The sequence below is a fragment of the Ovis aries genome, chromosome 13, assembly GCF_016772045.2.
Source record: "Ovis aries strain OAR_USU_Benz2616 breed Rambouillet chromosome 13, ARS-UI_Ramb_v3.0, whole genome shotgun sequence".
Lineage (NCBI taxonomy): Eukaryota > Metazoa > Chordata > Mammalia > Artiodactyla > Bovidae > Ovis > Ovis aries.
The window spans coordinates 23,076,078-23,099,689 of record NC_056066.1 but is presented as its reverse complement, the minus strand read 5'-3'; the positions used below and the strand labels follow the sequence as shown (position 1 = coordinate 23,099,689).

The following is a 23,612-nucleotide window of genomic DNA, read 5'->3' as shown; positions in this document are numbered from 1 at the left end:
ACACAACACTGGCCAGGCTGCGGGTGACATTCCCTCCTCTGTGGACCAGGCCCAGGTTCCCTAGAGGCCCAGGTTCTGAGCAGAGGCTCCAGTGCACCCCAGAGAGGGTGGAGGGGAAGCCTGCAGGGAGGATGTGGTCACGAGGTTTGCTTTTAAAAACTGAGGTGGAGCCAGCATTCATGTGTGGGCTTCGTGTGTAAGAGAGCAAGAACTTCAGTCACACTTGGACTTGACATTTACTGCTGCAAAAGCAAGTCACCTTTAAAGGATAAATTTTGGAATAGTAATATATTAGAAGATATATATATGTATGTAGAATATATTTCATATAAAATGAAAAGGAATAAGTCTCCATTATTTAAGAACTGTTAACCACATTTCAAGAGGCCATGTGAAAATAAACTGTGTACTTCAGAAAGAATAACAACTGATGACTGACTTCCTAAGAAAATCTCCTCTCTGACGCTGCATTCAAGTGTGTTTCTTCCTTTGTTCACCTTCCCCCCTTTAAAAAAAAATTTTTTTTTAATAGCTACACTGGCATTTCATAGAAACTGACTTTCAGGGCCAATGCAACAGGATCTTGTTAGATTCCTTAACTCATTACCACAATGAAGTCATATTTCTTCTGAGAACCAGCTCTGTTAAATGAAATCTAAAAGGGACCCATTAGATCCTTAGTTGCTGAAATATTAGGACAGGAGGCTGGTTTCCCTCTCTCTTCTCCCTAAAAACAAAACCGTGTAAGTTGAATTTAAGTAAGGGCAAATAGCTGAGTACAAACTTTGAAGGCAGATTAGGCAACTGGAGGGTGATTCACATGTAACTAATTGGCAAGCCTGTTAAGCTCTTAGCCTGAGAGATCAGTACAAGGGAAAACCAGTGTGAGTGTAATTAATCATTTGAACACCACTCCTTCCCTCAGCCATGTTTGGTGCTTTTGGCATTTAGATTGCTGCTTTCTCTTTGGCAACTGTATTTTTTTTTTAAGCGGGTGTTTAAAGTAATTTCCGTGAACCGGATATGTGCAGTTCCTCCGCACCCACGGATTCCACCTACTGCGGGTTGAATTGCGGTTGGTGGACTCTGCGGTTTCGGAATCAGCAGGTAGGGAGGGCCGAGGGTTCAGGCCTCCCTCCCCGTTTCTGGGCTCGTTTCTCAATGTCTGTACCTCTTAAAATACTTTCAGCCGGGGCAGGGCCCCTAACTGAAGATAAGATCTTATACGTGAGGCTCAACCCACTGTATTGCCTACTCGGTTTGGAAAAGGGGAGGAACTTGTGCCAACTCTGGCTCTGGGTTGGTGCCTCCGGGCGCCTGCATACACCTAGCCTGGCACGCAGAGGTGCTGCATGCACGTCGTGGGGTGGCGGTGCCTCATTGCACGTGTGTGTTTGGGGGCGGGGCGGTGGCGCAGCTTGCACGTGGGTGGGGTCGGGGGCGGGGGCGGCAGCGCCGCCTGGGGTCCGGACTGGAGGGGAGGTCGTGTCAGCTCCTCTGTTGTGGAGTCACTTCTCCTGAGACACTTCATTCGTTGTGGCCAGAACAGGTAACAGTTATCAGTTGTCACCTAGTATCAAACTGAACTCTCTTTTCCCAGTCTGGTTTGGAAAGTGGGGTCAATGATCCGAAGTCTCCTTGTCTTTTGGAGACTCTGGATTGCCCGAGGGGCCCAGGCCCCTCCGTGTTCCCGTTGCCTTGCTGTGTTTATTTTTCTGAAGTGCTTGCTTTTTGGACAGAGGACTTAAATCTATGTGTAGTAAGGGAGCCCACCATCCAGCTCACATTCAAACCTTCATGTTAAATCAAACGCATGTGTTCACCACCTGCCTTGTGTTTGTAAATGCCTTTTGCTGCACCTGAAAACAGGTCAGTATCAATCCATCTGATCAAAGTAGAACATAGTGATTAAACAACTGACCTCCCAGCCAGCTTCTAAAACTGAGAAGCTTCCCTGCTATCTCCATAAACATTTTTTGTCTTTCCTTTGGTTTTGATTCTTTGCATGTCTTTTAAAAAACAGTTCCTTCCTGCTGTTAAAGTCAAGCAACTGTTCTAGAACACTCATTATTAACGAGAGTATCACTTAACATACATATGTAAACCTGTGTGTGTGCGTGTGCGTGTATGTATGCCCAGGGCTTCCAGATTCAGAACTTTCTCCAACTTGTTAGTGCTTGTTAAAATTACTTTGGTTTGTGATACGCTCAGAGTTGATATATATTCTTCTGATCATTGTTGGGACAATGTCTCTCCATGATCATTCTTTTAAGATGTCTTTCAAGATGAATGTTCTCCCAGAAGCCTCCACCATTACTGTTGCTATAGTTTTTGTTTCTTTGATCTCTGCCGCTTTAAGCTCTAGTCCCCATAGGTGGGTGTTTTCATGCACAATGATCAACTCAGTGTGTTTATTTGCACCTACTGTGTGTCGGGCTCTGTGATAGACATAGGGAATGCAGAGGAAGAGAAAGGATGAGCAAGTTCCTTTTGAAAAAAAACATTACATGACAGATTCTGTAATGGATGCTGGTGAGATTTACAGAAACCTAGATGTCTTGATTGTTAATGTTCTTCGAGAAAGAAGAACATCATCCCTCTTTGCAGTCTCTGAGTACCGGAGCCTGTCAATGACAAGCCTAGCAAGTCAGCTGCAGACTTCAGTTAAAATTTCTGAGCTGCAGAAGAGGATTGCCCAGTGGAAACCAAAAAGTTAGGCAGGGTTACAATGGTGCTGCTGCTGCTAAGTCGCTTCACTCATATTCGACTCTGTGCGACCCCATAGATGGCGGCCCACAGGTTCCCCCATCCCTGGGATTCTCCAGGCAAGAACACTGGAGTGGGTTGCCATTGCCTTCTCCCATGCATGAAAGTGAAAAGTGAAAGTGAAGTCACTCAGTTGTGTCCAACTCTTCGTGACCCCATGGACTGTAGCCTACCAGGCTCCTCCATCCATGGGATTTTCCAGGCAAGAGTACTGGAGTGGGGTGCCATTGCCTTCTCCGAGCAATGGTGCAGTTAATGTTAAATACACCACATAATAGAAACCCAGCCCTCTGGCTCTTTGTGAAGGATAATACCAGGCTTGCTTTTCCTCTGCTGAGTCTCCTGAATTAGAATCTCTTATTATTCGCATTTGATGTGTTTTCCTCTTTGTATTGGTAACAGGATTCTAATTTTAAAAGCTAACATTTTATTAAACTTGTTCCAGCTCAAAATTCTCAAGTGTCAAAGACCTGTAATATGTACTAAACTTGGGGAAAAATTCTACCGTTATCTCTCAAGTCTATCATGGTGGTTGTAGTTTTCCCAATGACTGAAACTGTCTGAAGGTGGAAGCTGAGTGTAGCTTGTCTACCAGGTTTGCAGGTACAGGGGTGAGCACCAGCCTGGCTCTGGACAGTTAAGAAACATTTGAGGAAGAAAGGGAGGAAGGGCTGAGGGGAAATTCCTGGGAGAAACGAGCCTCTGCACCAGAATGCGGAGGCCAGAGCCAGATGGTGGTGGGCTAGTGGAGAGGAAAAAGGGAACTCAAACTGGGAACTGGGAAAAAGAGCGCCACTGGATTCTCCAGCCCAAGAGCAGCCCTGAGGATTTTTCTTTTTTAAGATTTACTTATATTTTTTTGTCCGTGGTGGGTCTTCATCGCTGCACCCAGGCTTTTCTCTAGTTGCGGTGAGTGGGGGCTACTCTCTAGTTGCGACGCGAGGGCTTCTCATTGCAGCGGCTTCTCTTGTTTCGGAGCTGGGGTTCAGCAGTTGCAGTGCATGAGAGCTTAGTTGCTCTGTGGCACGTGGGATCTTAGTTCCCCAATCAGGCACCGAGCCCATGTCCCTTTCATTGCCAGGCAGATTCTTAACCACTGGACCACCAGGGAAGCCCCAGCACTGGATGTTACACAGGGGAGTAATATGATGACATCTTGATTTTCTAAAAGCAAATCGAGGTGGTTACGTGTAGAATGCATCAAAGGGAGGTAGAGAAATTAGGAAGCTATGAAATATCCCAATGAGTTAAGAGGCCTGAACGAGGGCACTTGGCACAGACAGGGTTGAGCTGAGAGCAGCTTCACAGGATGGGGAGAAGGGAAAGCCCGGGATCAAAGGACAGGAGCCAAGGTGTCAGACCCTGAGAAAGCAGGAGCGTGGGGGCTGCCAGTCAACAGGGGAGGGAAGTGTGGGCATGGGGGAGGGAGAGAGGAAGTGAGTTTTTAGCCTGTGAATGTGGAGGTGACCTAGAGGTGCCTGTGTGAGGCTAGTCAGCATGTAGTTGGGCATCCCGGGATTGGGGTCAAGCACAGAGGCCCAGATCTGGGGGTGAAAGACACAGTGGTTCTCGTCCTGTCTGCACTGCGAGTTTGCTGACTCGAGTCAGGCAAGCTCTTTTATTCCTGTGTAACTGCCTGTCATCTCTTGGGTTTGCCCTGCCCGCTCTTTCACAGCTTCTCCTTGCATGTATTGGCCTCTCAGCTTAGTGACCACGAACCTCACAACGAACATCGGACAGAAATTCTGCCTGGGCTGAAAATCAAAGGGCGCCCATCAGCCCTCAGTTTGAACAGGTCTCTGAATAGACTTTTGGGAAAACTCCCTCCCGGCCCATCAGCACTCTTGGGTGTTTTTCATATGCTTTTTTTGTTGCTTCTTAAGCGTTGAATCAATTCCTGCCCCATCCCAAATTGCCCTACCTGGCAACTCAGGCTGGCTGTGAGCCCTCGTTTTCCATTCCTGAACTCATGTTGGGTGAAGTCTTGCGATTTTCAGCCGAGCGCTGACAGTCACTTCCACCCAGGGAGCTCCTGTCCAGGTCGGACGCTGCCTCGGACACAGGCCTCTCATATTTTAGTCTCAGGCAGGTACCAACCTGAGCTTTTTAAAGGCAGCCTTACGGCACGCAGACGCTCCTGTAAGTGTCTTTCTCTGCCGGTCATTACCGTTCGTTTCTGTGTCCTTTTATGCTCAGTTGCTTCATTATTAATAAGTGCTCAATTGCACTGTGTCTCACCCGCCTCTGCGATGAAAGCCATTCCACGCCTGGGATCACTGCTCAGACTTTCTTTGAAATTCCCCAGGAGGGTAATCCAAGGATTTAAACCCAGTGGGCTTTTAATCCTTGATGATGATGTTCTTGTTTGAGTGTTGGCCTTGCCCTCCCTGATGGGGTCAGAGGACCATCTGCTCACTCACACCATCAAATGCAAAGCCAGAAGGCACCCCGATCCGGGCTCTTGCTCCTGGCCCCTGGCCCGTGTGATTTGAGGCATGTAATTATAATTCTGAGTTGTCAATGAGGCAGCAACCGGCTTCCAGGTGGCAGGTCCCTGAAACAGGTAGCCCGGCTTGGGAGAAAGAACATTTTTCGTGGGAGTTGGGAAGCTGGTTTGCATCTTGGCTCTTCAGTGACGGTTGCTGTGACTTAAGCCATCCACTCAGCCCTAGTAGGTCTCAGTTTTCTCATCTGTGAAGTGAGGGGGAAGAACGCCGTGCTCTCTGAGGCCAGTAGGTGACTGTCACTCGGGTTCTTGTGCATGGTATTGCCGTGTCTCCCCTGTAAGGTGCTACCTTTACGCGTTTTAACGTGGCAGAATTGATTTTATACGTGGCTTTCCCGTTGACTAAACAGAAAAACTTCTACACATGCTTTTTAGCACAAATTACAAGCTCATGTCAAAATGGGGAAGAAAAAAAAAACCAAATGTCTATAAGACTATATGAGTAGTTCAAGAGAATTAAATGTTCAAAATGCTTGGGTATTTAAAAATTGGATAGGGGACCATAATGGTTGGTAAATCACGACATTTTTATGAGATGTCTAGAAAGATTGGTGGTAAAGACGAGCTAATTAAATTGACATTTCCTCCATTCCCTCTGGGGGCCCCAGTGATCCTGGGCCTCCCACTGTGGAAATAAACATCTTCAATGCAGACTTTTAGAGGCTTGGGGAGGAAGGCAAGCATCATTAATCCCTTTCTTTAGGGAAAGGAGAATGAATTTCCAATTATAAATGTAAGCAGTCCATTCAAGAGTGAGTTTTCATCTCTCATCTTCCTTTATTTCCTGTTGAGTCTGACATGGCACTAGAGCTTTGAAGCTGGTCTTGAGGGTTTTGCATTGGGGTTTTGCAGTGCTACCAGCGAGGGTTCTTGGACTCCTTAATCTATGGAAGTTGATGAGGCTAAATGCAGGCAAGTCTTTATTGGGACTCCTGTTGCCGCCTGAGAACGTGAAACAAGTAACAGGTGCCTTTGCTTGCTCCCTGAGAGCACGTGAGCTGGGCCTTGAAATGGGCGGAGGGCACAGGCAGGACCAGGTCCAGGGGTCGGGCTGGAGGGTTAACTGGTGGTTTGCCCACTCCTTGGTGGCACTTTGTGCAGGGCGCATGGGCAGTACCCTGGTTTTGCTCCAGACACCTCAGAACTGGCAGTTGGGTTTTGGGCCCTTTTGTATCTTGTTCATAAATTGTCAGAACTCCTCACAGTTATTTTTTAGTCCCTTATAGTTTCTTTGTATCTGTTGCTGGAGGAGATGTTTGTTCAGGTGCGGACACTGCAGCAAAGAGTCCCAGATCCCAGCCTGTCTCCTTAAGATACATGATGTATTTGGCTACAGAAAACGGGAGTGGTGGAAAGTGAGTTTACTTATCTAGTGACAGGATCGTCCTGACACCCAGACTACGTTATCCTGTTCTTACATGCCCTGCATCTAATAGCTTTACTCTGGAACTTTATTTTTGTCCATTTATTTTATCCCTGGCTCCCCAGCAAGCCTGGCAGCATCCTAGGAAACAGCATGGACTTGTTGTCACATGTTCGCTGCACTGGACTGAATAGAGAGCACCGATGATGCCACCTTGCTCACCCAAACACAGCCTGGGTCTGCCACCAGGCCTTTGGGGTGATAGGTGTGCTCAGGGGACTTGCAGGGAGAATGTTTGGACCAGTCACAAATGCCTGCGCCCTGGATGATTGCGTTACATGAGATGTCTAGAACAGGCAGGTCTCTTAAGAAAGTAGATGAGCGGTTTACTAGTTGGCTGGGGGAGGGGGTTGGCAGGGCAGAGGGCAGGAATGGGACTGACTGCTAATGGATACAGGGTTTCTTTTTGAGGTTGATGAAAATGTCCTAAAATTCATTGTGGTCGTGGTTTAACTGTGTAATCATACTAAAAACCGTTGATTTGTAGGCTTTAAATAGGTGAATTGTCTGGTACATGAATTATATCTCAGTAAAGCCATTAAGGAAGAAGAATGTTTGGAGTTTAAGATTAGTTTATATTTGGTATGAGACCTTTCTCTCCTCCACCACTGATTTTGGCTGCCTTTTTCTTGGTGTATGGGGCTTGTGTTAAAGTATTTTCATTTAGAACAAATGAATTGGAGGCATTACATACTTTATAATATACAGCTATCAAATGTATAGAAGAAAAGGGTAGCCAGTGAATAAAAGCAATTTGTGTGCATTTATCATTGAAAGTGAAAGTCTTAGTTGCTCAGTCATATCCAACTCTTTGCGACCCCCTGGTCTGTCCATGGAATTCATTCTCAGGCAAGAATACTGGAGTGGGTAGCAGTTCCCTTCTCCAGGGGATCTTCCCTACCCAGGGATCGAACCCAGGTCTCCTGCATTGCAGGTGGATTCTTTACCATCTGAGCTACCAGGGAAATCTTATCATTAGGTCCCCCAAAACTGAAAGCAAATCACTGTTTGCTTCTGCAAACTGAAAGCAGAAGCACATTAATGAATCCTCGTAGTAGAGCAAGAAGGAAACCTAGAGACAATCAAGTCCGACTGTCTGTCTTAGCAGATAATCAGATAGAGTAAGGAGCAGGAGGGGCACTGGAGGGGGGCCTAATGGCCCTTAACTTCTCACTGCTTCTCTTTCTACCACACATGCTGAGACCTGAAAACCTGAAGAGGAAAGAAAGGTAATCAAGAAAGGCTGGGAGCCACTGCTTGGGCAGACCTTTGCAGATTTCTATTATGTGTGTATTTTCAATGTTGAATTAAGCCTTTTAAGGCTCTGCATCGAACTGGATTTTGTGGTGGCCCAGCACGTTCCGTAAATGACTTCCCAGATCGGCACCCCAAGATTGCTCTTCCAGACCTCCTCCTCTCCCCTCAAGCTCTCATCTAGCCTGCCCCTGGTCACCCTTCTTGCCTTGGCTGCCACCTCAAGGTCACCCAAGGCCAGTCTGTCTGGCTCCCTGACATTCCCTGTCCTGTACCTTCCAGTTGGCTGGCATCAACAGCCAGCCTGCTTTGCCCCTCTCCTCCTCAGGCAGGGGTCTCCCCAGCTCCTGCGCTTGCTCCATCCTGTAGAGGATCAGCTCACTCCTCCACTGTCCTTCCTGCCCTTTGGTTGGAGAGGATGCCAGAAGCGGAGCAGGAGCCATGTATAACCGTGCAGGGTAGGAATTTTCAACTTGAAAATTCTCTGTGTAAAATGCTTTAAATTCTCTTTTTCAAACTGCAACTGGTTCTTACAGAGGGCTGTAGAAAGTAAGCCATGAAATGGACAGTATGAGAGTGGCAAGGATGTGGTTCTTGATTTTCACTGGGTACACAACCAAAGGCTTGGCCAGGGTGGAATCAAGAGTTAACTGGAGCGACTTTCCTGGCAGGCCAGTGGTTAAGGCTCCGTTGCTGGGGGCACGGGTTCAATCCCTGGGTGGGGAACTAAGATCCCATAAACCGTGCAGCCAAAAGAAAAAGGAAAAGCCAACTAGAAGAGCCCATTCTATAAGTCCTTCATTTTTGGCTTACCAAATTACAGAGTAATTTGTTATTATTGAGCTGTATCTCTAAATGTCTTCCAAGTTGAAATTTGCTATTTATAATAATAGCTACCATTCTTAATAGTACCATTAAGAATTACTACTATTCCAGACACTGTTATCAAAATTTTTGTCTTAACCTCATTTAACCCCCAGGAAAACTTTTAATGGTGATGATTCTGTCATGACTACCTTTCTACAATGGAAACTGAGGCAAGAAGAGCTTAAATAACTTGTCCAAAATCACTCAGTCTTAACTGAAAGCTCCAGTGTCTAATACCATGTTATGCTGTCTTCTAGCTTCAGTATCCGTGCTGAAGGGTCATCAGACCTCTCCTCATGACAACATGAATCTGAGAAAATAAAGATAAACTAAATGAGAGTATGAATAAAGTAAATGTAACACAGGCAGTTTTGATGTTTGGAACCTTCTGCTGAGTGTGTACAGCAGGGGTTTCGAATGTCTGTTCTTCTGATGGCTTCTAGATTTGTAGAGGATGTTTCAGAAGACCCCTGGAAGGTTTCACTTCCACATGCGTTGTCTTCGTATTGTGACTTTGGCCTCGAATCCTCACTTTGCTTTGTACTTGACACTTTTGAACTGAGAGGTTCAGAATCTCAATTTTGAGTTTGTAAAATGTCACCTTATTCCAAGAAAACAGAACTCCCTAAGGTCTGTCCATGACGAGGAATTTGTTTTCTGAAGAGAGTGGGCATCTCCAAACCTTAGGTAGATTTCACTGGGTAATTTTCTCATAAAGACAGATAGGTAAGGGTGAAGGTTTCCAAGAATAAATATTTAAGTTGGAAATGGGAATTATCTTGACGAAGATTAAACCAACCACAGCCTTAGTGCTTTGGAGGCTTTTGGACTGATGAGATCTTCGTCTCAGACTTGGCTTTTTAAACTAGGGGGTTAAATGTTACTTTCAGCTAGAACTTCGCTCTTCCACATAAATTGTGTCCTGACTTGCAAATTTTTTCCTTTTATTTTGTTTCCTATTTGCTTGTTTTAGTATCGTAGAGAGTGACCCAGAGCATCCCCGGTGTTAAAGACTATTCCTATTCCATTCAGCCTTGGCATTCTTGGCATTGTGGTTGTAAGCAGGGAAAGGAGGAGAATGGGACAGTTTTCTAGAGATTAAGCCACTGATCCAGAGAGAAAGCAGACCTCCAGCAATTCTTAGAACACGTGAACTAATTAAAACAGACATGATGAACTGTGCCACGTGGTTGGAAATGTAAAGAGTTCATAGGACTGACGTTGTCACCACCGTCTACAGGACCTTAGGACACATTACTGAGCACCAGCCCTGTCTCTCTGCAGCACAGATTGACTCTCAGCCCGGGGCTCAGCGCGCATACTTCTCCTGGCCTTAAGCCTTGCTTCAAAACACATCTGTCTCAGCTCTTGCTGAGAGAGAAGACAGCCCCGTTTCCTATCCATCTCAGAGAAAGCCAAGTAATGATTTTCCTAGGAGAAGTCAGGAGAGGTTTGTCACATGTTAATAAAAGCCTAAATTGAGGATTCTGGGCTGTATTAGCATTGAGGCTGTTACTGATGGTATTTTTACACATTTTACTTGGCAAATGTGAAGAACAAAGACAGGTTTGTCCTTGTGCCAGCTGGCTCAGGCGTTATATTATGGTGAGAAGGTGTTTGTCACCGCAGAAAAATCTATGGTAATAGTCCGTCCTAATGCCCTCCAGACACGTGTTCAAACAGGAGGCAGAGGCCTCTGCAAGGCCCTCCACGGACCCTGACCCACTCAGGTCTCAAGCAAGTGGTTTCTGCTCTCTGGGCCTCTGTTTTCTGCTCTGTAAATTGAGTGGTTTGAAACAGACTCCAAGGTTGCCCCCAGCTGTCATGCTCTGTGACTATGAGGTTTATTTAAGCATAAGGAGACCCTTTGGGGTCTGGAGGTCACTCCCTGGCTGTGACCTCTTTCTCCTCTTGGCTTCCCAGACTTGTCCAAGTGTGTGGACAAGTATGATGCTGTGGTTCGCTCTTCCTTTGTGACAAAATAGAGGACACTGAGGAATTTCGGTTTCTAGATAGCAGGCTGTTCACTGTATGTACCATGCCCATCCACTCGTTCTCGCAGAACTCCCGAGAACAGCTGCCGCCTCTGACGCCTTGTTTCCGTGTCTTGAGCCATTATCGTGCCCCTGCTGAGAGGGCGGTTGGACTCTCCTCTCACTGGACTTTTGTTGGGAGACATCAAGTCACCTTGAGGCCTGTGCTCCCCTCCACGGCCTAGAACCATGTGCCCTGTCTTCCTGGAAGTGCATTTTAGAGTTGTTGGAGGTCCAAGGAGAGACCACCACCCCGGCTTACCCTCCATCACTTTACAGTCCCGGGAACTGATGCTCAAAGGGGCTTACAGCCTTTGGGTGTCAAGGGTTGATGATGGAGAGAATGTTCTAGGGCCCAGACCAGCACTTGCCTTAGTACTGCCCTCCCCAGCACAGGTACTTCTCCCTTATGCTAGAGGTTACAGAAAATCGACGATCATGGTATTAATTAATGGCAAAGCTTAGCCTTGTCTTTGTAAATTGCCCCAAAAGGTTGCCTCAGAGGTTTTAGGCAGGAGCCTTAGGTATGTCACTTGGCTCCATTGTATCCCAATATCATTATGTTCACATGGGAAAAAGCACCTGACTCTTTCTATCCCATAGTAATGTTGTGGAAATAAATATGGATTTTTCCAGGCCTTAAGAGTCATTCTAAGAGCCACACATTTTGTGTAAAATTGCATTTACTCTTCTGATTGCTTGTCTAAAGCTTTCAATAAATCTGATTTACACATTTTTATATTCATAGCGAGTATAAAAAGTACATCCCAATTGTTGATAAAGTGTGCTTGTCCCTAATTTCACTGTTTGTTAGAAAACTAAGAGCCTTAAGAAAAATCTTCCAGACATTGGAAGCAGATATTGTGGGTTGGGACTACTTATGTGATTATTAAAAATTAAGACAATCAAGATTAGAATTTGTGAAGTTTTATATCCCAGGCCATTATGAGAGGGCCAATATCCTTATACAAAGTCTATAATAAATAATCATCAGTGTCTTTGAGGCTGAAAGGAAAGGCAAAGAATTTGGAAGGAGGTAGCATCTGTGCTAAGGAGTTAATACATTTTAAAAAATATTTATTTTTATTGGCATACAGTTGCTTTATAGTGTTGTGTTTCTGCTGTGCAGTGAAGAGAATCAGCTATGTGTATACATGTATCCCTTTCTTCTTGGACCTCCCTCCAACTCTACCCGCCCACCTCTCCCCGCTAGGTCATCACGCAACACCAGGCTGAGTCCCGTGGTTGCAGGTTCTCACTGTCTGTCTGTCTTACACTTGGGAGTGTGTATATGTCAGTGGTACTCTCCCAATTCATCCCACCCTACCCTTCCCCCACTGTGTCCACGTGTCTGTGTTTCTGTTCCTGCCTTGGAAATAGGTTCATCTGTACCATTTTTCTAGATTCTACATATATGCATAAATCAGAAAGAGAAAAACAAATATCAGTAGTGCATATATGAGGAGTCAGTACATTTTTGATTCTGCCTTTTCTAGCCCTTTACTTTGTAAATCTGTACACTGAACATAGTTTTATTAGACATTTCTTTAGTGAATTAATACACTGAATGCAGTGAATTATTATTCACTGTAACGTTTTGCATTTTAACCAAACCAGAAGTGGACGGACTATAGTGAGACTGGCATTCAGGCAGGCATGTTTGTGACTACGACACACTCACTACACTAGACCCATCATGCTGTGCTCTAGACAAACCCCATCGAGCCACGATTCAGGAGACTCTTGGTTCTCACGTGTGGCCTGCAGACCCGCCCTATCAGCATCATCTGTGCTTTAGACGCCCCACCCCACACCTGCTGGGTCAGAATCCACACTGTCACGTGATGCCCAGGTGACTCCATTGCCCATTAAAGTTTAAGAAGCACTGACTCGGCAGCTTTCGATTCTGTTTTCTCCCACTAGTCCGTGATAGAACGTTAGCACTTTCATATTCCGTTACACCTAAGAAAACAGTCCGTGAAACCGATGCTGCTGTTAATTCTGTCCTTTGCTGAATGTGATTATCCTTTGCTAGCCTCTCTTCCCCCTCAGAAGTTATTCTACATGTATTGTCAGTTTCATAGTTTATAATCTGGCCTGCCTGTCTTTCATTAAGTTGATTATTCCTGCTTTGATTTTTATGCCTGAAAGTAATTTGTAATCTTAAAATTCCTAGTGTTCTTGTTTTATTTGGAATAACCTTTTACAAATGAATGTTCAGAAAGAAAAAGCCAACAGCAGTGATTGCTTTTTTTTGGCCAATGTTTAAAACCTCCAAACAGGACATTCACCTTGATTTCCTTCCCTTTTATTCTCAGTAGGAAGTGGTAAAAAGGAGGATTTTTATTTTCCAGGGGAAAAAAAAGAAAATACAAGTAAGAATCAAACTCTTGTTAATATAACCGTTTTTGTCCCCCAAATCCTTTTCCTACTTCTCAGTCCATCTGATGAATTTCAGCTGTCTTCCTTATTTAATAGAGCCAGATCCTTCTATTTAAAGGCATCGGGAGTTGCTTTTCACGAGTTTTCTAATATGCCAAGGAAAGCAATTTTGGTTAATTGGCCAGGGAGGCTCTGCCCTTGCCAGGTGTGCCTGGTGGCATTCAGATCAGGCTGTGCGGTCTCGGGATGTAGACAGAAACCTTGGGGCCAGGGCAGGTGCTGGGAGTGCGAACGCGCTCACCTCCGTCAGCCCGAGACCGGGCAGCCCCTCCACGAGCTGCTGCAGCTCCACAGTGTCATTAGACCTCTTAAGGCTCAGTACTGGATTTCATCTAGAAAAGGAAAGGTTAAGGAAGCTTATATTCTCAAGAGACGGGGAACTCTCCCTGACAGTCATGATGCAGTGATCCCACCTGCCTCTCTGAAGACATCTGCATCCCCCTAACCAGACAGACTTTGGATCACTGGGGCTTTGGAATGCCCACTTGGGAAGAGGAAGGTGGAGTGACTCTCTTTCCCTGTGAGTCCCTCACATGCCATCCAGTGGGGCCGGGCAGGGAGTGGAAGTCAGTTCTCAAGGGCACAGTGAGCAGAGGTTAAGACCAGACTTCCTCAGATGCTGGGGGTTTGCTGATCCCAGTAAGCAGTGTAATATGCTTGGGGAAAAGGAGGAGAGTTCCCCAAGGCTCTGAGAAAAGAGATTCAAACGGGAGTCACTCGAGACAGCAGCAGGGACTTAGCTAGTGGGAGTGTGGAGAGCCTGAATTTGGAATGAATTTCTAGACACTGGAGTGAGATGAAGCCAGGAGAGCCCCACTCACAGCCCCACCTCATCCCCTCCAGAGATGAACTGTCCTCACCAATGACTGAAGTGGGGTTAGGGGGTGGACCAGGTCAGAATCTTCTAGAGCTGTGTTAGAGCACACCTGCCCAGGCCAGCCCAGAGCAGCCACAGACCCCAGGGTTCACTAATTGACTCATTTCCTACTTGAGTAGTTGACTAGTTGAGAACTTGGGTTCGGCGCCAGCCACACTACAGATGGAATTCTGGGTCTTCCGCTTGCTAAAGCTGTGTGACCTTGCTTCGGTTATTTCACATCTCTGATCCCCATCTCCTCATCTGTAAAACAACAGTGATATAAATAGTAATGGTTCCATAGGAATGTTATCGGAGTTGGGAGAAGTGCTCTGTGCATAACTCTTGGCAGAATACCTGTTGTATAAGCAAACACTCAGCGAAGGTAAAATGTCCTTCCATGGCTGGAACCTAACTGTATTCAAAAGGAAATCTGAGCTCTTGTTCAACTCAAAAGAACAAGGTAAACAGGGCAACTTTGATTATAATTCTAGGCGTTAGAGTCACTATTTTCATTTCATTTGAAGGACTTGGCATTTGAGTTACAATGAATAGAAAATGTCCTCCTCCTTATCAACTTCTTCCAAACACAGATTTTGTTCTTTTTTAACACTTTTTATTTTGTCATGGGGGTATAGCCGATTAACAGTGTTATGACAGTTTCAGGTGAACAGGGAAGGAGCTCAGCCATACATATACGTGTCCCCAAGTTCCCCTCCCATCTAGGCTGTCACATAATCCTGAGCAGAGTTCCCTGTGCTATACAAGTGGGTCCTTGTTAGTTACTGAATTTCAATATAGCAGTGCAAACACATATGTTTTTGAAAACTTGTCGTGACAACAAATGACCTGGAAACTGGTCTTTAACTGGTTCTCTTCCTTCCTCCCCCTTCACCCATGGGAAGAATTCCCTGACCCGGAGTGCACCTCTTCCCAACGACTCCCAGGCTCGCAGTGGAGCGCGATTCCACACGTCCTATGACAAGAGGTATATCATCAAGACCATCACGAGTGAAGATGTGGCCGAAATGCATAACATCCTGAAGAAATACCACCAGGTAATGTTTCTTTATTTTTATTTGAAACTCTTGAGGTGGTCAACATTCGTAATGAATTATCATCAAGGTCCAAGATTTAAATATATAGGTAGGTCATGATGAGAATACATTTGACACAAAAATTCCCTCTAGCGGTGTTTGTAAAATTTATTGTATCCAGATTACAGACAGTTAACATTTAGGAATGGTAGACTGTTAGTTATATATGTAACACTTCTAATCTAAACACCCTTCTGTACAGTAGTTTCGATGATTACCATTCTGATTTTAAAATCACTGAGCTTAAGGGTTGGCAACATTTTGGAAGTTATTTCGCACATGCCTGTTGGCAGTGAGATGTTGACCCCTGAGTATTTGACCAGTTACGCCTTTTGAGAAAAGGCTCTGATTTTAGGACATGGGTGTCTGTCTACTCGCTATCTGCTTTTCAGAGCCCTCAGCATTGTCCCTTCATAATCTCCTGGGGGTAGAATGAAACTACCCTGGGGAACATCCATCTCTTTCTACCGTGTGCCCCCCACTGCTCTCTTTCTTGATGAATCCCAGCACAAGAGCCTGCAGGGCACACTCGCTGCTGTACTCTGAGCCCTGCTTAAGTGGCAGTGGTCACAGCACCGTCAAGTTCTGCATTCATGACCAGTGACCAACTATGTCACCTCGAGGAAGTGTAGCCTTAGGGCGTGAATATGGCACTGTTGATGGCATTTTCAAAGCAGTCACCTTGAGAACTGGTGTTTAAACCACACACTGCAGCACAGACCCACACAGTCGCACACACATACTGTTGCTGTTAACCAAAGGCTCCTTAAAAGTGTTTGTATCATCACACAAGGACCAGTCTCACAAAGTGACTTCTTCAAAGGCACTGCTTGGTTGGATCTGTGGGGCTGAGTGTCTGTGAAAGTCAGCTTCCTTCCTCCATGGTCCCACTTTCTGCTCTAACATCAGAAGTTGGTTCTTGCCAGTTGCTTACTCTTCTCAAATGTGATCAACTGCATTTTGCTCCGAGTGAGGTCAGTGAAACTCTTGAAGCTCCCTACCTCCTGTTTTGTAAACTTGGAGCTCCCCTGATTTGTATTTTTAAAAACATTAGTCAGCCTCTAAATTCATTTAACATCTATTCAATCTTTATAACACTGATTCCTTTTGAAATCCATTCTACAATGCTTGCGCCGTTGCCAATTATGAAGGAAATTTTAAAGTGCTGGGTTAGTACCTATAAGGGTAGACACTCAGGCATTGGCTTCTGAATGGATGGAATTCTAGGATGCAGCTCTTAACCAGTCACCCCCGCTGGAACTTACTGTCATGCTGGTGCATCTTTCTCTACTTTCTTTAAATTGTCTCAGAACTTTCAGAGCAATGTGGTACCTCAGTGACCAATGAAAACATTATTCTGATAAGTGAGACTGTTCAAATGCAGTGTGAGATACAATGCAGATACGAACCTCTCGATGACGTCTCTGAGTTCAGAATTTTTTTACTTTTACAGAAGTCACAGTTTGAAAGGTTTCCTCTGGGGTGGTTACTGTAACAAATGTGCAAGATTTGACATATCAGCAGTATTACATAAAATGCATTGGGGACCAAAATATAAGTCTATTAACATGCTCTGGGGGCTGTCACAGCGCTAAATATTTCCTTTCACTTCACTGCTACAAAATGGCTATTTTTGTAGTATGTTTGTTATCCAGAAAAAGCTCATTTCTCACTTCATCATCATCTATGTTTTTCCTCTTGTAGAAAGTCCTTTTATTTTACTTTTGGCTGCGCTGGGTCTTCATTGCTGCACACGGGCTTTCTCTAGGTGCGGTGTACCGGCTTCTTTTTTTTTTTTTTTTTTTGCTGCAGCGCTCTAGGCATGCAGGCTTCAGCAGTTGTGGTGCACAGGCTTATTTGCCCCATGGTATCTTCATAGACCAGGGATTGAACTGTTGTCCCTGGTGGATTCTTAACCAGTGGCCCACCAGGGAAGCACAAAGAGTATTCAAAATATAATGAAAAGGTCTTAGTGCTAACCTTAAAACAGAGTGTTGTGGGTCAGTTATTCTTTAAAAACAAAGACACTTATAGAAAAAGGGATCAGATATGAGGCTACCAGAGGTGGGGGAACTGGATGAAGGCAGTCAAAAAGGTACAGACTTGCAGTTACAAGATAAATACTAGGGCTGTAATGTATAACATGATTAATATAATTAACCACTGCTGTATGTTATATATGAAAGTTGTTAGGAAGTAAATCCTAAAGTTCTCATCACAAGGAAAAAATTTTTCTTTTGTAATTGTATGAATGATGGATGTTCACTAAACTTAACTGTGATAATCATTTCTTGATGTATGTGAGTCAAATCATTATGCTGTACACCTTGAACTTGTACAGTGCCATATGTTAATTACATCTCAGTAAAACTGGAAGAAAACAATCTTTAAATAAATAGAGGTAAAGGGTCTTCGTGACTGAGAATCACCATTGCTAACACAGTTTGCTTAAAGGACACTAGGTGGAAGGTCAGGAGTCCTAGGTCATAGCTGGTCACAAACTGGCTAATTCGGGGATCTCTGAGCCTCAGTCTCTCCATCTGCATTTCATTCATTCATTCCTTTGTGCATGCATTCACTCTCTTTCTATTGGAGTATGGTTGACTTGCAATATTGGATTAGTTTCAGATGAGTGGCATAGTGCTGTGATATTTTTATAAATTATGTACGACACATAGTTTTTATAATATTATTGACTATATTCCCTGTGCTATGTATTTACTCTTGATATAATTCCATAAAGGAGGTAAGGTGGCCTAGACTACTTTTAGGATTTACCACTAGTCAGAATTTTTTTCTTACTTCAGTGGAGACTGTCATTTCTTCTTTTCTTGCTTTTTATTGCTTTTACCTTGTAATGTGCTTCTGAACCAGCAGTCTGGTCTGGACGAGTCATTAGGCTTGTTCAAATCCTGTTATCAATAGACAGGACAGGCTCTCAGAGAGGGCCGCTCCTATGGAGTGCATTGGATGGGCTTTCTGACAGCGTTGGTTACTCTGTGGCTCTGCTTTTTTACTTTTCTTTCATTGTTCCTTTTTGTGTTTAAGTAAAATATATCCAGAGGTGCGGCTGTATTCTGGAAGGTTAAAATTGCCCTAAGGCCAACCTCTGAAGGAGCAGCACAGTGCTAGATGTTGAAAGAAATTCCTCCTGACTTTCTGATGAGCCAGCCTCACCAGCAGTGCCCATGTGGCAGGTGGTTCAGAACATGAACTCTGGAGCTGACTGCTTTGCCCCTGACCTGCTGTATGACCTTAGGCAAGTTACTTAACCTCTCTGTACCCGCTTGTCTGTCCATACAATTTGGATGGTAGTGTCTCCTCCCTCCCGTGTTGTATGGGCGTCCCAGGTGACGCTAGTCGTGAAGAACCTGCCTGCAGTGCAGGAAGACTTAGAGACTCAGGTTCGATCCCTAGGTCAGGAAGATCGCTGCACAAGGGCATGGCAACCCACTCCAGTATTCTTGCCTGGAGAATTCTGTGGACAGAGGAGCCTGGTGGGCAACAGCCTCCATAGGCTCACAAAGAGTTGGATACGACTCAAATGACCTAGCAGCAGCAGCACCCTCCTTCATCTGGTGTTGTGCTAATTAGGGGAACTGATATTTCTAACCTGCTCAGGACAGTGTCTGGTAAATAACAAGTGCTATGTAAATGATCGAATAAGATCTTTAAATACTTCTCTTGCACATACTCAGTTGCCAGTGTCCCCGTGTTGAAATCATTAGCTCTTTCAATCCACTAGGGGGCCTGGTTTCTGGTAGAGTGTGGCACAGATGCAGAAAAATTTGAAGATTCAAACTGTAAGAAGTTCGATTTCTTCCAGGCTCCAGCACGCTGCCATAGTTTTTACCTGCTGCCCAGATCCCACCCTGATTTTCACTGTGTGCTAAGAAAGCACAACAGCATCTTTCAGACCAGTGGAAAATTTATATTAAGCGGAGCAAACATTTATGTTCCTTTTGTTTTTCTCTTTTTTATAGTTAGGAAAATAACTTAAGTGTTTTGGTGTAAATATCCTTTTCTTCTTTAGATTTCTATCAGGTCAGGACAAACTTGGGTCTTATAAATGATGATTATTGACTGATTAGCTAAGCAATGCTGGAGCATTCAAAAAGGAAAAAAATGGTCAAGAACCTTCTTGAATACCTTATTTCTCCTACGTTGACTGATTTTTTTTTTTAACTGACCTAAATTCATTGGAAGTTTTGGAATCATGTACCTTCTTCAGCTTTAATTAAAATGGAGTCAGTGTCAGTAAAATTTTAAAAATTTTAGGGGAGGGAACAAGTCCCAATATAGATAATCAAGAAATGCTTATGAAAATAGCATTAAGAATATGTTTTATGTTTTTGAAATGTAGGGTTTAAATTTTTTTTTTATTTCAAAGTGACTGAACTGACAAATTGACCAAGTAACCCAAAAATCCTTTCTTAACTTTTGTTATCCAGGAGACTGTTAGTAACTTGAGCCGAATCTGGAAGTTGTGCCTTAAAACTCTGGAATCATTGTTGAAAAAGCTATCTAGTATGTCAAGTTTCAGTGTAGGATGAGGGGGTGACGGCTTGACTTTTCTGGATCTTCCTTGGAATACATCTTTCTATCCTCCCACGAAGGACAGTGGTGTTGGCCGCAAACAGAGAGAAACTGAGAAAACAGGCCCCATGAAAGCCAAAAGTTAAAACTAAAAAAATTAAGGGTGTGATGCCAAAAGAGAAGTTAAGACACTCCATCAGCATTTCCCAAATCACTGATTGGAGACAGAACCCCCGCACTGCTTGTAAGAACTGATGTTCTGACTCAGTAGGTCGGGGTGGACCTGAGACGCTGCATGTCATGGGCGATGCTGACGGAGACCCTGTAAATGGCAGCGCAGGCCCCACCTCCTGGAGCAGGAGAAACATTCCGAGTCTGCTCACTGGCTCTTTTTGTTCTCTGTGGAGGAGAGGCCGATGGAAATGTGAAAAGCACAGTCAAGTTTTACGTGTAAGCAGCTGGAACTGTGAGATTCACAGCAAGTAGCAGCAGAGCCTGTGTCTTCAGGAGCTGCACACACTCTCAGGAACGCCAGGAGGGATCCCTGTGGCTCAGGGAGCGCTGCTCCAGCTCCGCTCTGCAGACGGGGCATTGCTGTCTGCCCCCAGGTTCCAGCAGCCGTACAGCCCACTTGCTGGCACGCGTTTCCTGCAGCACGTGATCTCCAGTTTCTGGAAATCCCGTTCCTCTCTTGTGTTGGGATACGGCCTGTCTCCCCGCCTCTCTCCAACGTCTGTGGACTGGACATTCTCATTCTGGCCTCCATGGCTCTCACTCTTCTTTTCCCCTTTTCCGTCTCCAAGCATCTCTGCTCAATTTGGGGTTAATTCCTCAGCTGTTTCGCCCACTCCTCATTCTCTCATCAGCTGTTTTAATCCGTGGTCTCCCCTATCCAGTGATTTTTTTATTTCAAAGGTTGTATTTTTTCTTCTAGAAGTTCCATATTAAAAAATCCACCTGTGCACTCTTGATCATTTTTCATTATATACTCATTTCTGAAATTGTAACCTTTTATTTCTTCAAATGCTTTTATACATAACTCTTCCAGTTCTATTTCCAGTAGTCCTAACCTCTGCCATTCCTGGGGTCCTGAGTTTGCTGTCTCTTGTGACTGCTGACTCTCAGGAGTGACTGACTGGAGCAGAAGGCCCTGCAGAGTGTGAGGTCAGGATGCTGATGAGAGAGAGACTCCGGTACGGGGAGAGGAATGGAGGAGGACTGGGCAGAGTAGGAGGGCCTGCTGCCAGGCAGGCCCTACAGGCCATAGCCAGCCGGTGGGGCCCTTCCAGGTCCTCCGCGTAGCACTGCCGTGTTGGGCCCAAGGAACAGGAAAGCAGATTCAGGAGGAGCTGCCAACTGAAGCCTGCTGACCACACTCCACAGCCAGACAGCATGGCCTCCCAGAGTGCATCGCACCGTGACACTTGGGACAGCCCTTCTCCATTTCAGTTGTAGTCACTGAGTAACACCAGCTCCACTTATGGTAGGGTGTTTATTTTTAGTTGTTTTGGTTTTCTGGACACACCGACCAGCTTGTATCTTAGGTCCCCAACCTGAGCCCTCAGCAGTGAAGCTCAGAGTTCTAACTGTTGGCCCACCAGGGAGTTCCCTGATAAGGTGTTTGTTTGTTTGTTTATTTTTCACAAAGTCATTTCATCTCTCATGATGATGTTGTGTATGGGTCTTTATAGTAGCATAATAAACTGAATTTGGAGCACTGGTGTTGGCATGTAGGTATATTCTGCAATATATCAGTACTAAGAATGTTTGTAAATACTACGGAGAAATGTTTATTATCTTTAAGCCTGATTTTTATTAAGTTTAAGAAAAGCAGTAAAATTTTGTACTTACATTAGATTAAATGGAGTCATTCTTACATTCTTTTATGACTCTTGAAACCAAAATATAGTAACTGACATAGACCATTCTCCCAAAATATCAACTCAAGAAATGTTTGGATTATTTATTTGTTTGGTTCTTCTGAAACAAACCCATCCTTAGTTTCAGGCTGTTTTTTACTTTCTTCCTTCCCTCCCTTTCTTTCTTTCTGTCTCTCTCCTTCCCTCCCTCCTTGCCCCCCCACTCCCCTGCCCCGGCCTCATGTAAAGAACATTGTTGAAGTGATCTGTAAACACAGGCAGAGGCACAATAAGAATTGCAGATAATTTAACCTTTCAAAAACATTAACTGAAGCAAGACTTTACATTGAAGTATTAATTTGATGCTATATTAAATTGTCACTTCAAGCCCCTTAAAAAAAAAAAGAGTGAAACATGGTAATAACAGCAATTTTCAAGAGCTGGAGCCCAGGTTCACACTCTCATGCAGAGATATAAATATTTATCCATTCCAGTACATCACTTAGAATCCTCTCTGCTGAAACCTTCAGTCAGCTGTGAATCTTTTAATGGCATTTCATTTTGCATAAGAAAAAGCAACAGACTGGGGGATTCATAAGACTTGTTATTCTTGTTGAGTACCCAAGAGCAAAGGAAACCGAGATCCTGTGGCTGTTGCGTTTTATATGTTTTTAAAATTCCAATTTCACCATGTCAGTTTATCATTATAGTTCTGACAAGCTGCTGTACAGGAAAAAAGTTCTAGGGGAGACTAATAAAGAGGTAAAATTTGCCTCTATTAGTGACACCAAGGAGTCATATAAAAGAAGACTGTTTTAAGAGAAGACAGAAAAAAGTAAAATCTGTATGGGTTACAGATGAACATTGCCAGCAAATACAAGTGTCTGAGAAGCGCTCGTGAGAAAAACCAAAGTCACAGCATAAAATTACAGCCCGAGGTGACACGAGGCATCCAGCTATGAAAATGCTAACGTGAAAAATATTTAATAAAAACAGTATTTTAAAAATGCAAACATAGGTAATGCAGCAAGTTTAACACTGAGAATATGGACACTGACTCCAAGAATACTTGGTGATAGTTTTAGTTCTGTACAGTAAGCATAAGATGAATTAATGATGATCAGGGTCAGCTTTTAAAAAATTTGGGAATGTTCCATACCTTATTTAGGTAGAAGGTCAGTGTCCTGGCTGAACTGCGAACATTATCAGTTCAGGTGCCAGACAAGACCTTCCCTGTTTGATAGGAGAGAATATGCCCCAGGGTCCGAGTGGTGGAAATAACTGGCCAGCTTTGGGCTACAGATAGGAAGGCCTCTGGGAAAGGGTGGGATCTGAGGAGCCACGGAAAGGAAGGCTCTGCAGGCTTGTGTGTTCACGGCTGGTACTCCCCTAAAAGGCGTCATCCCTCTGTCTGTGTGTGCCCTCAATTCCTGGTCCGCACTGGATAACCAGTGCTGCTGTGTTTGGCCATTTGTGTCCTCTTACCTCCCTCGGGACCTCAGAGTGGCAGAGGACAGATGTCCACAGACTCACCTGAACTCGAGAGAAGTCTCCTGGGAAGTACTAGGGCACAGCACCGGTCAGAAGTGAATTGAGATATTAAAGCGGCAGATAGGGAACACTATCCTCTGCCAGTGAGAAGGGCTGCCTTGTAGCCACATCAGGACGCTGATGGAAAGTGAAAGAAATACCCTCCCCTTTCTGTTATTTTTTGGTTTTGGCTGTGCCGTGAGGCTTGTGGGATCTTAGTTCCCTGACCAAGGATCCAAACCGGACCCCGGCAGTGGGGGCACCAAGTCCTGACCACTGACCCAGCAGAGAATTCCTCTACACCTTTTTAAAGAATGACCCCCGGGATTAAGTCCCTATTTCTCCATGCTTGTAGTCCCTATTTCTCCATTCTTCCAACAAGAATTGGAAACTAAGCATGTAAAAGGGAGGAAGCAAAGATTCATCGTTAGATTGTCTTGTGA

General features: G+C 44.6%; 1 protein-coding gene across 5 annotated transcripts in view; it reads left to right on the top strand.

Annotated features, from left to right (window-relative positions):
• Positions 1-23,612, top strand: part of PIP4K2A (phosphatidylinositol-5-phosphate 4-kinase type 2 alpha) — a 181,839-nt gene that overhangs the window by 112,676 nt on the left and 45,551 nt on the right. For all 5 annotated transcript variants that reach the window (XM_004014221.6, XM_060397330.1, XM_060397332.1 and 2 more), the window contains one exon: positions 15,053-15,205. In XM_004014221.6, the coding sequence (XP_004014270.1) occupies positions 15,053-15,205 (153 nt within the window). The remainder of the gene's footprint in view (positions 1-15,052; positions 15,206-23,612) is intronic.